The sequence below is a fragment of the Gouania willdenowi genome, unplaced genomic scaffold (assembly GCF_900634775.1).
Source record: "Gouania willdenowi unplaced genomic scaffold, fGouWil2.1 scaffold_370_arrow_ctg1, whole genome shotgun sequence".
Taxonomy (NCBI): Eukaryota; Metazoa; Chordata; class Actinopteri; order Blenniiformes; family Gobiesocidae; genus Gouania; species Gouania willdenowi.
In genome coordinates, this window is record NW_021145131.1 from 175579 (window position 1) to 191801 (window position 16223).

At 32.7% G+C, this 16223-nt stretch overlaps 2 protein-coding genes across 6 annotated transcripts; both read left to right on the forward strand.

Annotated features, from left to right (window-relative positions):
• The first annotated feature begins 732 nt into the window (after nucleotides 1–732).
• LOC114459869 (forkhead box protein J1-B-like) lies at nucleotides 733–10316 on the forward strand. Of its 5 annotated transcripts, none has more exons than XR_003673499.1 (7): nucleotides 748–906; nucleotides 5043–5389; nucleotides 6125–6329; nucleotides 6449–6910; nucleotides 8676–8857; nucleotides 9879–10089; nucleotides 10209–10316. XR_003673499.1 is itself a non-coding variant. In XM_028442015.1 (5 exons), exons 1-4 carry the CDS (start codon nucleotides 871–873, stop codon nucleotides 7082–7084), a joined length of 1224 nt encoding a protein of 407 aa, XP_028297816.1. In that variant the 5' UTR covers nucleotides 794–870; the 3' UTR covers nucleotides 7085–7092; nucleotides 8065–8202. The 5 variants fall into 5 exon arrangements, 2 of the variants coding, with proteins under 2 accessions (XP_028297817.1, XP_028297816.1); XR_003673498.1 differs by having other exon boundaries at nucleotides 795–906; nucleotides 9885–10089; XR_003673500.1 differs by lacking the exon at nucleotides 748–906 and adding an exon at nucleotides 4602–4759 and having other exon boundaries at nucleotides 9885–10089.
• Nucleotides 9901–12433, forward strand: LOC114459868 (forkhead box protein E1-like). The gene is made up of 5 exons (XM_028442014.1): nucleotides 9901–10089; nucleotides 10209–10310; nucleotides 10896–10936; nucleotides 11679–11883; nucleotides 12003–12433. Exons 1-5 carry the CDS (start codon nucleotides 9901–9903, stop codon nucleotides 12255–12257), a joined length of 792 nt encoding a protein of 263 aa, XP_028297815.1. The 3' UTR covers nucleotides 12258–12433.
• The last annotated feature ends 3790 nt before the right edge of the window (nucleotides 12434–16223 follow it).

Consider the following 16223-nt stretch of genomic DNA (forward strand, 5'->3'; position numbering starts at 1 on the left):
AGCAGCAGTCCAGTCCTTTTTGTCTTTAGCCCAGACGAGACGCTTCTGACGCCGTCTCTTGTTCAAGAGTGACTTGACACAAAGAATGCGACAGATGAAACCCATGTCTTGCATACGTCTGTACGTGGTGGTTCTTGAAGCTCTGACTCCAGCTACAGTCCACTTTTTGTGAATCTCCCCCACATTTTTGAATGGGTTTTGTTACACAATCCTCTCCAGGGCGTGGTTATCACTATTGCTTGTAGACTTTTTTCTAACACATCTTTTCCTTCCCTTCACCTCTATTAATGTGCTTAGACACAGAGCTCTGTGAACAGCCATCCTCTTTAACAATGACCTTTTGTGTCTTGTCCTCCTTGTGCAAAGTGTCAATGGTTGTCTTTTAGACAACTGTCAGGTCAGCAGTCTTCTCCATGATTGTGTAGCGTACAGAACTAGACTGGAGACCATTTAAAGGTCTTTGCAGGTGTTTTGAGTGAATTAGCTGATTAGAATGGAGCACCAGGTGTCTTCAATATTGAATCTCTCCACAATATTCTACATTTCTGAGATACTATATTTGAGGTTTTCATTAGTTGTCAGTTATTATCATCAACATTAAAAGAAATAAACACTTGAAATATGTCAGCCTGTGTAAAATGAATGTATACAAAATACATCTTTTACTTTTTGAATATAACTACTGAAATAAATCAACCTTTTCATGATATTCTAATTATATGACCAGCACCTGTAAATGGACCAAGACTAAGTTTTCCAAAGTGAAACTCTAATATAATTTTTCCTAAATGATTCTCTCTCTGTTTGTGAAAAGTCCCAACATGCCAGAAAACAAAGCCACCTTCTCCATCACAGGAGGAGGAGTCACTGATGCCAAAGAGTGATGAAGAGGAGACAAAGCTTCCAGTAACATCTTATTGTTCTACACTCACCTTCTCCAGTTCACCTATTTAATATATTTGTGAACAAATGGATTTATTATATATTTATTGAGTTTCTTAATGAAGCATTGGCCAGATGTACTGAAGTGATGGAGTTCTACAACTGTGGGTTCATTGTTATACCATGCTGTGTTTTAAAATGTTAAAGTCAATTAAAACAATCATCAAAACCAATGTGTTGTTAGTTTTACAGTTTCCAAGAAAACTCTGACAATAAAACTCAATTAGAATATGTTTTTAATTGTTATATTGAGAATACCCATCATCTATAAACAGTAAATAATGGTAAATAAATAGTTAATTAACATTTAGTTAATAGTTAATTTCTGTTAACAAACAATGAAATATAGTTAATAATGTTTTTTAATGATTTGTAATGCTATAATTGATGTTATATTAACAATTTATTGATGCACCGATTATAACATTTTATTTACTTTATAAAGTGTAAAGAAAACCTTGATTATGGTTTATAAAACATCTATAAACATTACAGAGACACTTGGATCAGATATTAGTTAATGGTTTATAAATGTTTTATGAAGTATCTATTATTATTATTATTATTATTTGGATGTTATTATAAAGTTGGAACTGAAGATTATAATCCCTTACTAATGTTTTATAAAACATGTTTTAGATCATTAAGGACTTGCACAGGGCACTACAAAATATTATTATTATTATTTTTTTTTTTTACAAATTCCATCCCCCACCCCGCCAAATTTTTTTTTTTTCACGTAATTTATTATTATTTCAGTATAAAAAATAAATAAATAAATATTTTTAGCATTTTTTGTTAAGACAATGTTGGTTTTCAACTCCTGTGAGGAAACAAAATTAATAATAATTTGAAAAAGAAAACCAATATTAAGCAGAAATGTATTTATTCATTTTGAACGAACACAAAACGAAAATGGATGAAAACAAAAGCAAATATACCAATCATAATACACATTTGATTTGTTCGACAAGGGAAAGGAAGAAGCCATAGGCTAGTCAAGTCCTACCCCCATTCTTCACCATTAACTAACGCAAAATCTAATAAAATAAACTAAATTAAAAATATAAATAAATACTCCGATCGAGCTATTGAGAAAAACACAACAAAAAACAAACAAATGAACAGGCCCTATCAACATCTGTCAGATTTACATTCGCCTTCATTGCTGTACTTTTTAAAGATAGATTTTTTGTAATTTCTTTTTAAAGTATTATATTTCTACTTAGTTTAATTGTGTCATCAAAATCATTCCACAAAACCACCCCACAAATGGAAATACAAATACTTTTTAAATTAGTCTGCATACTGCTGTTTCATGTTTAGTCCCCCCCACCCCCCCCACACCCAGTTATTATCAAAGTTAAACATAAAGAAGAAAAATCAAGTTGCTGTATATGTTCATCAGAAGATATTGATCATTCTGAGGACAAATCAGTTCAAAACTATTTGCTTCACAACATCCTATTCATTATTTATTATTAGTGTTTTTGCACATTTTCACTGAAAAAAAGAAAATGCAGTGTTACACACTGCCATCATAAAATGAAGTGCACAAAAATATGAAAACATAATCTTTCGTATTGTGTCAATTTAAACACTGATCTGAACAGATTAAATGAAAATAAAATGCCTGTGCAAACATAAATATTGCAGGCATTACACAATGCCATCATAAAATCATGTGCATCAAATAACCTTTGCAACACATTGAAAGCATTGAAATCACTGAAATATACAGAAATATTAACTAAATACTGCCCCCCAAAAAATAAAAAATCGGCACCCAAAAAATTGCGATATATCGTGAATTCATTTTTTATTTTATTTTTTAACACCCCTTATAGTGAAAATTGACTTTTTAATTTGTTTTTGTTGAATTAGAAGAAGGGAAATGTTTCAGGTTCAGACTAATCCATCTTTAAATGAAATATATTTAAAGATTTATACGTTTCCTTAATTTGAGTGTAGTTTTAAGAAGGTGGTCACTGGGTCCTGAAGTCACACCATTTTAAAACTAGTGTTTTTACTTCAACAACTAAGCAGAAAGCAGAAGCAGATAACTGGTTTCCATTGAAGGACTTTATGTTGAAATGTATGTTCCACCAATAGTCAAACTGCAGCCCAACAGTGTCAGACTGACACCAACTTATCTTTAAACCATAGCAAACTACCCTTATTAATACATTACATAAAACATTGAAGTACACGCTCACAGTTAAACACAAAAATGCATAATGTGTTAAGTCCAAAACGTCCTTTCCTTAGATACAAAGAACAAAACCACTGCAAACACATTCACACCATGATGGAGGAAAACACTTCCTGTTGTCTTTCCTCCTGACGGTCATGTGACCGAGCAGCCAATCATAGAGCGCCCTCTGCTGGTCACAGCAGCTCACTTCAGACTTCTTCTTCTTCTTTGGTTTATTGAAGGTTAGCAAACAACTGTAGGTGCATTTCCGCCATCACTGGTAAGGAATGTGAACTAAGAAGCAGGAAGGACCTTTATTTTATAAATTAAATCATGAAATAATTAATTAAAAAAAAAAAAAAATCAGTAAATAAATAAATACATAAAAAAATATATTACATGTATTACTTTGATTGTTTGTAATACTGCAAATAAATGGTTAATAAACACTGTGTAGAGCATCATAAACATTAGTTGAATGGTCATTATAAAGTTAAATTGATTATTGTAAAACTTAAACAATTGCTTTAAAAATTATTTAAATATATGTTAATGAATATTATAAACTTGCAATTAATTCTTGTAATATTTATAACTCATTAATTATTAACTAACTAACTAACCCTAACCCAGATCACCTGGTTACCTGGTGATTTTTTAACCCAAAAACCTTTTTTTTAATCTAAAAGTGCTACAGGAGCCCCGCTCATAATCATGCATTTTTTGAATTTCCACTAGTGGCAGTTGTTTACAGGTAGTCATGGTAACGCCGGTTACAGAGACACATGGATCAGATATTAGTTAATGGTTTATAAATGTTTTATGAAGTATCTATTATAATAATTATTATTATTATTATTATTTGGATGTTATTATAAAGTTGGAACTGAAGATTATAATCCCTTACTAATGCTTTATAAAACATGTTTTATATAATTAATACTTTACTAATGGTTAATAATAGGTTTATAAACGTTTACAATCATTATCTGGATAGTTATTGTAAAGTTGGAACATATGTTTATAATACTTTGTAAATGGTTAATAAACACTGTGTAGAGCATCATAAACATTAGTTGAATGGTTATTATAAAGTTAAATTGATGATTATAAAACTTTAACAATTGCTTTATAAAGCATTTAAATATATGTTAATGAATATTATAAAGTTGAAACTAATTCTTGTAATTTTTATAACTCATTAATTATTAACTAACTAACTAAACCTAACCAGATCACCTGGTTATAATAGAGTTGAACTAATGACTAATTAGTTTATTGCAAGTCTTGCCTTCATTTATTCATCTTTAGCAACAATGCTAATGACTTCCATAGATACAAGATTATTTAACCCCAAAAACCTTTTTTTTAATCTAAAAGTGCTACAGGAGCCCCGCTCATAATTATGCATTTTTTGAATTTCCACTAGTGGCAGTTGTTTACAGGTAGTCATGGTAACGCAGGTTATAATTTGAAAAATATCAGAATTAACCGCAGTGTGAGTTTTGCAGCAGGATCAACAACAGTGACAGCACTAAAGACTCACACATAGAACTAAAGGAGGTCTAATATCCTTAAAACCAGCCCGTAAACATTGACCAGCAGAGGTCAGCAGTGACCAAGGTTTGTGACCAAAGCTTTTTAGTAATATTACAAACTTTAATCATACATTCAGCGATATTCCTGAATCAAGTTAGGAAATACTGCTGGATTTGTAATATTGCAAATATAGTTATTTATTCAGATCATTTCCTGAATCTAGTGAACATTTAAATGAAAATATTTGTTTTATAATATTGAAAATGTAGTTATAATCCAGTGTGACTTAACGTTTTTAGATTTGAACTGATATTTTTTATGTATTTATTTATTGTTGATTTTTCCACTCTTTCATTTTTCATGCCAGTTTGAACATCTTCAGTCTCAAACCAGGAAACCGGTCTTGACAAAGTCTAAAGCCAAAAGGTTTAAGGTGGACAGGTTGGAGATGTACCCGAAGGATGAGGTCCAAGGGTCCGGACCTGCCCCCCTTGATGACTGCCTGACCAGCCTCAACTGGCTCCAGAACGTCTCCATCCTCAGTGCAGACCCGGAGCGGCCCAGTGGCCCCGGGTGTCCCTCCTCCCAGGAGCAGCTCTTCCATGAAAGCTTTGACACCGACTCTCCGTCCAGCCCCGCCGCAGGACACACCGCAGCCACCGGGATGCCTCAGTACCTCGGCAGTGACTCGACCGTTGGTCCCCTGTTCTCCAGGTACCAGGGTTGGGGTCAATTATAATTGCAATTGCTTAATGGATGATTAATTACAATTATGGCGTAATTATAATTGTAATTGTAGTTTTAATGTTGTAATCATAAGTCATTTTTTATTGAGTTTAGATACTTGACTTTGTAATTGTAATTGCCATAAAAATCCTATAAAAATTGTCAATTATAATTGAACACATGGATCCATGTTAGAGTTCTAAGTTCAGTTCTACACATATGTAGTTAACAGTTATTAAATCATGTTTCATTTCAAGCTTTCTCACATTTTATCATTTGAACAAAAATGAAACTGAGTGTTATACTGATATAAAAAATGCTCAGACACACACACCAAAAATATTAAAAAACCTATATTTTCATTGATTAGGAAGCCTAACAAGGTAACCAATAGATATGAAATAAATTACATGATAAATATTTGTTTTTAGTGTATTTTACAGCTGATTTAGGACCAGTTATCATAAGAGATGCTAACAGAAAGCTAACACAAGAGGAAGGTTAACTTCATTTAGGTTATTTATTACAGTGTCAGTGATTAATTGTATATGAACTTTAGTAATTGAATATGTAATTGTAATTGACTTTGAGGTTTAAAAAAAATTGTTATTGAAATGTAATTTGAAAAAATGCTGGTCATTTTAATCATAATTGAATTGTTAATTGACAATGGGTAATTGAAAATGTAATTATAACTGAAAAATGTAATTGACTCCAACCCAGGGACCCTCACATCCAGATGCAGCCCATCCCTCTGGTGGAGGTGGACTACAAGACCAACCCCAAAGCCAAACCACCTCATTCCCACTCCTCTCTCATCTACATGGCCATGCAGGCCAGTGAACAGCCCAAAGTCACTTTGTCCACCATCTATAAGTGGATCAAAGAGAACTTCTGCTACTACAGACACGCAGAGCCCACCTGGCAGGTAAGTGACACCCACTTTTATTATTTATGACTATCCATCTCCCTTCATTTATCATCACTTACTCATATTTGCTCAATGGTTTTGTAATAAATCTTGCTTTTATTGTGTCTTTGTTACAGAACTCTATTCGTCACACCTTGTCCCTCAACAAGAGGTTCAAGAAGGTCCCTCGACAGAAAGACGAGCCCGGCAGAGGAGGATTCTGGCAAATCAACCCAGATCACTCAGACATGTGTGTCAAGAGACTTTCCAGACGCAAGAAACGTTTTCAGGGCTATCAGGACACTGCAAGCACTTCTTCTGTTAATGAAGATATGAGTCCTGAACAGAAGACCCTGTCGCCTACGGACAGTAGAGGGACCACGAGGTCTACAGAGACACTGCTTGATCTTGACATTCTTGCAGCAGCGTGTCTTGAAGTTTTCGGTGGGAATTGTAACACCTTGGAGGATTTGGACCTCACCTCTGCTGTTAGGGTCCAGGAATATGAGATGGAAGGGAAGCAGCAACCAACAGGAGAGCAGGAAAGGTGGTGGGGAGGAGGAGAAGATACCATGAACCACCAGCTGTCCTATGGCTACATGGACCTGTTATTCTCTGAGCAGTCAGAGGTAGGAGAGGTGCAGCCATTGGTGGAGGTCACAGTGGGGACAGAGACCGTACCCCAAGCCCTGGATCAAGGCTTTGGTCTGAGTGAGGGCTTCTTCACATCTACCTATGACCATCCACCACCAACAACACTGACTGTCCTATAACAAACCACGTAAGAATCTTTGTAATATGTATATATTGTATTATATGTGGATATATGTTTTAAATTTGTATTTCTTTTTTGATTTTTTATTCATATTTTGTTCAGTATTTTCATTTGTCTTTTGCTATACATTTTTGTGAACTTTGTTTATATATTCGTTTTCATCATATATCTTGTTCCCTGGGACTGAAAATTCTTTTTTTTTACTTTTTCACTGAAAGTTAAGGATAATAATATCAAACCAACACAGCTCGCCCTGAAAAATGATACAATGAAGGACAGACTGAGGACACAGACTTTATTATCTTTTTTATTATTTATCTATAATGCAAGAAAGGTTTGTGTGTGTGTGTGTGTGTGTGTGTGTGTGTGTGTGTATTTATAACTAAAATAGTAAATCAAAACAAAAAACTAAACATTTATACAAAAAGTACACAAAACGACAATTATAATTGAACACATGGATCCATGTTAGAGTTCTAAGTTCAGTTCTACACATATGTAGTTAACAGTTATTAAATCATGTTTCATTTCAAGCTTTCTCACATTTTATCATTTGAAACAAAAATGAAACTGAGTGTTATACTGATATCAAAAATGCTCAGACACACACACCAAAAATAATAAAAAACATATATTTTCATTGATTAGGAAGCCTAACAAGGTAACCAATAGATATGAAATAAATTACATGATATATATATTTGTTCTTAGTGTATTTTACAGCTGATTTAGGACCAGTTATCATAAGAGATGCTAACAGAAAGCTAACACAAGAGGAAGGTTAGTGTCAGTGATTAATTGTATATGAACTTTAGTAATTGAATATGTAATTGTAATTGACTTTGAGGTTTCAAAAAATTGTAATTGAAATTTAATTTGAAAAAAATTTGGTCATTGTGATCATAATTGAATTGTTAATTGACAATGGGTAATTGAAAATGTAATTATAACTGAAAAATGTAATTGACTCCAACCCAGGTACCCTCACATCCAGATGCAGCCCATCCCTCTGGTGGAGGTGGACTACAAGACCAACCCCAAAGCCAAACCACCTCATTCCCACTCCTCTCTCATCTACATGGCCATGCAGGCCAGTGAACAGCCCAAAGTCACTTTGTCCACCATCTATAAGTGGATCAAAGAGAACTTCTGCTACTACAGACACGCAGAGCCCACCTGGCAGGTAAGTGACACCCACTTTTATTATTTATGACTATCCATCTCCCTTCATTTATCATCACTTACTCATATTTAATCAATGGTTTTGTAATAAATATTGCTTTTATTGTGTCTTTGTTACAGAACTCTATTCGTCACACCTTGTCCCTCAACAAGAGGTTCAAGAAGGTCCCTCGACAGAAAGACGAGCCCGGCAGAGGAGGATTCTGGAAAATCAACCCAGATCACTCAGACATGTGTGTCAACAGACTTTCCAGACGCAAGAAACGTTTTCAGGGCTATCAGGACACTGCAAGCACTTCTTCTGTTAATGAAGATATGAGTCCTGAACAGAAGACCCTGTCGCCTACGGACAGTAGAGGGACCACAAGGTCTACAGAGACACTGCTTGATCTTGGTCCTGCGGCTACATGGACCTGTTATTCTCTGAGCAGTCAGAGGTAGGAGAGGTGCAGCCATTGGTGGAGGTCACAGTGGGGACAGAGACCGTACCCCAAACCCTGGATCAAGGCTTTGGTCTGAGTGAGGGCTTCTTCACATCTACCTATGACCATCCACCACCAACAACACTGACTGTCCTATAACAAACCACGTAAGAATCTTTGTAATATGTATATATTGTATTATATGTGGAAATTAGTTTTAAATTTGTATTTTTTTTTTGATTTTTAATTCATATTTTGTTCAGTATTTTCATTTGTCTTTTGCTATACATTTTTGTGAACTTTGTTTATATATTCGTTTTCATCATATATTTTGCTCCCTGGGACTGAAAATTCTTTTTTATTACTTTTTCACTGAAAGTTAAGGATAATAATATCAAACCAACACAGCTCGCCCTGAAAAATGATACAATGAAGGACAGACTGAGGACACAGACTTTATTATCTTTTTTATTATCAATCTATAATGCAAGAAAGGTCTGTGTGTGTGTGTGTGTGTGTGTGTGTGTGTGTGTGTGTGTGTGTGTGTGTGTGTGTGTGTGTGTGTGTATTTATAACAAAAATAGTAAATCAAAACAAAAAACTAAACATTTATACAAAAAGTACACAAAACGACAATTATAATTGAACACATGGATCCATGTTAGAGTTCTAAGTTCAGTTCTACACATATGTAGTTAACAGTTATTAAATCATGTTTCATTTCAAGCTTTCTCACATTTTATCATTTGAACAAAAATGAAACTGAGTGTTATACTGATAAAAAAAAAATGCTCAGACACACACACCAAAAATATTAAAAAACTTATATTTTCATTGATTAGGAAGCCTAACAAGGTAACCAATAGATATGAAATAAATTACATGATATATATTTGTTTTTAGTGTATTTTACAGCTGATTTAGGACCAGTTATCATAAGAGATGCTAACAGAAAGCTAACACAAGAGGAAGGTTAACTTCATTTAGGTTATTTAATACAGTGTCAGTGATTAATTGTATATGAACTTTAGTGATTGAATATGTAATTGTAATTGACTTTGAGGTTTAAAAAAATTGTAATTGAAATGTAATTTGAAAAAATGTTGGTCATTGTAATCATAATTGAATTGTTAATTGACAATGGGTAATTGAAAATGTAATTATAACTGAAAAATGTAATTGACTCCAACCCAGGTACCCTCACATCCAGATGCAGCCCATCCCTCTGGTGGAGGTGGACTACAAGACCAACCCCAAAGCCAAACCACCTCATTCCCACTCCTCTCTCATCTACATGGCCATGCAGGCCAGTGAACAGCCCAAAGTCACTTTGTCCACCATCTATAAGTGGATCAAAGAGAACTTCTGCTACTACAGACACGCAGAGCCCACCTGGCAGGTAAGTGACACCCACTTTTATTATTTATGACTATCCATCTCCCTTCATTTATCATCACTTACTCATATTTGCTCAATGGTTTTGTAATAAATATTGCTTTTATTGTGTCTTTGTTACAGAACTCTATTCGTCACACCTTGTCCCTCAACAAGAGGTTCAAGAAGGTCCCTCGACAGAAAGACGAGCCCGACAGAGGAGGATTCTGGAAAATCAACCCAGAGGCAAAGACTTTATTATCTTTTTCATTATCTATCTATAATGCAAGAAAGGTCTGTGTGTGTGCGTGTGTGTATTTATAACAAAAATAGTAAATAAAAACAAAAAACTAAACATTTATACAAAAAGTACACAAAACGACAACAGAAATGCACAAAAATATACAAAAAGGCTCCAATGACTCCAAAAAAATATATTACAGAAAAATACACCAAATGACAACAAAAATATGAAAATGACTCAAAACACACAAAACTTAATAATTGTACAAAAATACACAAAATGACTCCAGAATCACACGACAATGGAAAAAAAAAAAAAAAAAATTTACAAAAAGACAACAGAAAGATACAAAAATACACTTATTGACTCCAACAAACATTACAGAAAAATACACCAAACAAAAAATGTATAAAAATGAGTAAAAAAGAACAACAAATACATTTATCTTGCGCATGTCCCATAGAAATAAACCAGGGAAATCGCACATGCTATTTTACTTTGCACCCACACATAAACCCCTTAATAACACTACAGAGTACAGAGTATGTACACCTCTTTGTACATCCAACCTTCAAACACATACTCAGTACCTCGGCAGTGACTCCACCGTTGGTCCCCTGTTCTCCAGGTACCAGGGTTGGGGCCAATTGTAATTGTAATTGCTTAATTGATGATTAATTACAAATATGGCATAATTGTAATTGTAGTTTTAAAAATCTGTTGCCATGTCATAATCATAAGTCATTTTTTATTGAGTTTAGATACTTGACTTTGTAATTGTAATTGTCATAAAAATTCTATGAAAATTGTCAATTATTATTTAAAGCATTGATCTATGTTACAGTTCTATGTTCAGTTCTACACATATGTAGTTAACAGTTATTAAATCATGTTTCATTTCAAGCTTTCTCACATTTTATCATTTGAAACAAAAATGAAACTGAGTGTTATACTGATACAAAAAATGCTCAGACACACACACCAAAAATATTAAAAAACTTATATTTTCATTGATTAGGAAGCCTAACAAGGTAACCAATAGATATGAAATAAATTACATGATATATATTTGTTTTTAGTGTATTTTTCAGCTGATTTAGGACCAGTTATCATAAGAGATGCTAACAGAAAGCTAACACAAGATGAAGGTTAACTTTCTTTAGGTTATTTATTACAGTGTCAGTGATTAATTGTATATGAACTTTAGTAATTGAATATGTAATTGTAATTGACTTTGAGGTTTAAAAAAATTGTAATTGAAATGTAATTTGAAAAAATGTTGGTCATTGTAATCATAATTGAATTGTTAATTGACAATGGGTAATTGAAAATGTAATTATAACTGAAAAATGTAATTGACTCCAACCCAGGTACCCTCACATCCAGATGCAGCCCATCCCTCTGGTGGAGGTGGACTACAAGACCAACCCCAAAGCCAAACCACCTCATTCCCACTCCTCTCTCATCTACATGGCCATGCAGGCCAGTGAACAGCCCAAAGTCACTTTGTCCACCATCTATAAGTGGATCAAAGAGAACTTCTGCTACTACAGACACGCAGAGCCCACCTGGCAGGTAAGTGACACCCACTTTTATTATTTATGACTATCCATCTCCCTTCATTTATCATCACTTACTCATATTTGCTCAATGGTTTTGTAATAAATATTGCTTTTATTGTGTCTTTGTTACAGAACTCTATTCGTCACACCTTGTCCCTCAACAAGAGGTTCAAGAAGGTCCCTCGACAGAAAGACGAGCCCGGCAGAGGAGGATTCTGGAAAATCAACCCAGAGGCAAAGACTTTATTATCTTTCTCATTATCTATATATATATATATATATACATATATATATATATTTATTTTTTCCTGCAGTCTGTGCCTTTTCCTCGCCCTCTGCTTTCTTTTCTGTTTCAGGTGTCTTGATGCTGGAGATAACGGTTCCTGATCGATGGCTCATGGCACAACTAATCTGGGACACTTTGGGCTGATCAATGTTTCGCTGCTCAACTAGTCTGGAACACTTGGATGGACTATCCTTTTATCATATTCTGTTTGTCCCTCTGTTCACTAACCCCAACCAGTAGAAGCGGATGGCTGCCACCTCTGAACCTGGTTCCGCTGGAGATTTCTTCCTATAAAAAAGAGGGAGTTTTTTCTTCCCACTGTCGCTAAATGCTTGTTCATGTGGATCTTGTTGGGTTCTTTCTTCTTTTTTATTTTGGACTTTATATTTTGTATGAGGTACCAAGCGTAAAATTGTGGTATAAAAGTTTTAGTTAACACATTTTCATTATTTATCTCACTTTTCATATTTAGCACATTTTCCAACATTTAACACAACATTTAATCACATATATAGAGGTAAAAAAAAAGCATTAAATCTAAATATATAAATCTAAATATAAATGGTATATGTTATATCTAAATGTTAAATCTAAATCTAAATTTTAAATCTAAATCTGAATGTTATATGTTATATCTAAATGTTAAATCTAAGTCTAAATGTTAAAAGTTAAATCGAAATGTTATATATCATATCTAAATGTTAAATCTAAATGTTGTGTTAAATCTAAATGTTGTGTTAAATCTAAATGTTAAATGTTGGTGGGTGGGTAGGAGCGGTTTTGTGTGTCTCTGCTTGTGGATTGGTTGAGGTTACAATGGGCGGGGTCAATTCGCATATGTGGGAAACATTTAAGTTCCACATTTAGATTTAGATTTAGATTTAGATTTAACATTTAGATTTAGATTCAAAAATTTGATTTAACATTTTGATTTAATATTTAACATTTTGATTTAACTTTTAACATTTAGATATGATATATAACATTTAGATTTAGATTTAAACATTTAGATTTAACATTTAGATTTAACATTTATATATAAGATTTAACATTTAGACTTAGATTTAACATTTAGATATAACATATAACATTTAGATTTAGATTTAAAATTTAGATATAGATTTAACATTTAGATATAACATATACCATTTAGATTTAGATTTATATATTTAGATTTAATGTTTTTTTTTTTACCTCTATATATGTGGTTAAATGTTGTCTTAAATGTAGGAAAATGTGCTAAATATGAGAAAAGTGAGATAAATAATGAAAATTTGTTAGCTAAAACTTTTATACTACATTTTTACACTTGGCACCCAATATTTTTGTTCAGCGCTTTGAGATGACTTTCTTTTATTTTGCGCTAAATAAATAAAGTTGAATTGAATTGAATTGAATTGATCATAATTGACAACTCTACTTAAGCTCCTCCCACTACTATACTGTAGTAGTTATATTTAAAGCTGATGTTTTTTTTTAAATGTGGGATTAAATAACACTGAATGATAATCAATGAAAGGAAGACTTTACATGTGAACATATTGGTTTAAATACATAATAGTGATGTGGCAGTCCAAATTCTAACAACATATTTCATTTAAAAGCTAGTAATACTTAATCAGAGGTGAAAATAACTGATTACAAAGTACTCACGTTATTGTAATTGAAATGCTTTTTATGGGGACTTGTACTTTTTTCAGTATATTTCTAAATCAGTGTTTTGACTTGTACTTACAGTACGTTTTAAAAAAAAAGGAATTTATTACATTACTGCCAACAGTTACTGAGTATTTTTTTTTATTTTAAAATGATCAACAGACTTTGTAAAACTACAAAAAATGAAATGACCAGACAACAATCAAATGCATCACACCATAGTCGACCAATCAGATTAAAGGTAATGCACGGCACCAAAACAGCATTGAATGCTGGTTCTTTTCTTAGTTTCAGAGTTCATAAATGTAGTTATATTTTTTTATTATTATTTTGAATTGAATTATTTTGTGTTAATAAATTTAAAAAAAAAATTGTTCATTTTGGCAGAACATTTATTTCATACAGATGCCTTTGTGTAAGAATAAATTAAGTTACAATTGCAAGATTTCATCTTTTCCTTTTTAAGTTTATGTTTACTGTATGCAAGGTAATCATGGCAAGATTTATTATGGATCAGGTCTGTGAAAGGATAGGGCACTGCATGAGTACCTCACATAATGGTCTAATTTGTGTTTTTTGCAAGGGTGGCAAAAATACTAGTCTTCAGTACTCAAGTAAAAGTATAGATACTTGAATAAAAATAACTCTGGTAAAAGTAAAAGTATTGAAGTTGCTCCCTTACTTGAGTAAAAGTAAAAAAGTACATGCTACTAAATGTACTTTACTGTAAGTAAAAAAGTAAAACAAATGTCCCTTCAATTATAAGACAGTGTTTTTAAACCAGCAAATAGTTAATTAACATTTAGTTCATAGTAATTTATTTTAACAATGAAATGATAGTTAATCATGTTTTTTAATGATTTGTAATGCTATAATTGATGTTATATTAACAGTTTATTGATGCACACATTATAACATTTTATTTACTTTATAAAGTGTAAAGTAAAGCTTGATTATGGTTTATCAAACATATATAAACATTACAGAGACACATGGATCAGATATTAGTTAATGGTTTATAAATGTTTTATGAAGTATCAATTAATATTATTATTAATTGGATGTTATTATAAAGTTGGACCTGAAGATAATAATCCCTTTCTAATGCTTTATAAAACATGTTTTAGATCATTAATACTTTACTAATGGTTAATAATAGGTTTATAAAGCGTCTACAATCATTAACTGGATAGTTATTGTAAAGTTGGATCAGATGTTTATAATATTTTGTAAATGGTTAATAAACACTGTGTAGAGCATCATAAACCCTTTATGCAAAGAAAATATATTTCTCTATATATTGGCTATCAATGTATTACTGTGTGAAAAATATTTATTTAATTATATATAATATATATATGTATAAAATATAAACAATAATATATTACAGTATATTGCAAAATACATCAGGAATTGCCGCTTTCCATATAATGAAAAATAAATGACAATATAATTACCCACATATATACTAATATATGTAATTATATATTTCATAACATTTTAAAATATATTTGTACATATATATGCACATTTATTATAAAGTGTATTAAAAATATATATAATTACATATAAATCCTTATGCATCCATTAATATATTATTCATAATAATGTATTATTAAATATATTTAACAATACACTTCATAATATACATGTATGTATATATATATATATGCAAATTCATATATATTATGAAGTGTATTGTTAAATACATAATTACTTATATTTTATATATATATATATATACATTATGAAGTTTATTGCTAAATAGATAAGAGACTAGATATGAGACAAAAGAGACTATGGTGTGACGTTCCCACCTTTCTCCTCTTTTGTGGACTTCATCTGCGAGCAGGCAACAGCTAGAAATGATCCAAGTTTTGCTCTACCATCCAACAGCCAACCATGGAATAAAGGTGAGAGAGCTCCATTCAAACACAGCACACAACAGACAGCTGTATCAGTCCGTAAAACTGATGTTGCCCCAGCTGCTGACCCAAACTCAAAGGACAGTGATCAAACATCTTATTGACCCATTCACAAGAAGATGCATCCCCTCACTAAATGTAGATCATTCAGAGCAAAACCTCTGTTGAAAAGAAACATTTTGAAAGAATACAGACGCTGCTTCCTGTGTTGCTCTCCTGCCCACACAGCCAGACACTGTTCTGCAATGCATTCCAATTCGCCCCAGTCTATACGTTCACCAACATCTTATCTTCCTGCCTCACCCCAGGCTGATACAGAACCACAAGCTACCAGTTTATCAGAAGTGACAGCGAGGTGCACAGAAATCTGTGGTGAGGGCCGCCCACGTCACTCCTGCTCTAAGGTTTGCCTAGTTCGAGTCTTCCCTCCAAATCAGCCAGAGCGTTCTGTCAAGCTTTATGCTATTCTCGATGATCAGAGTAATC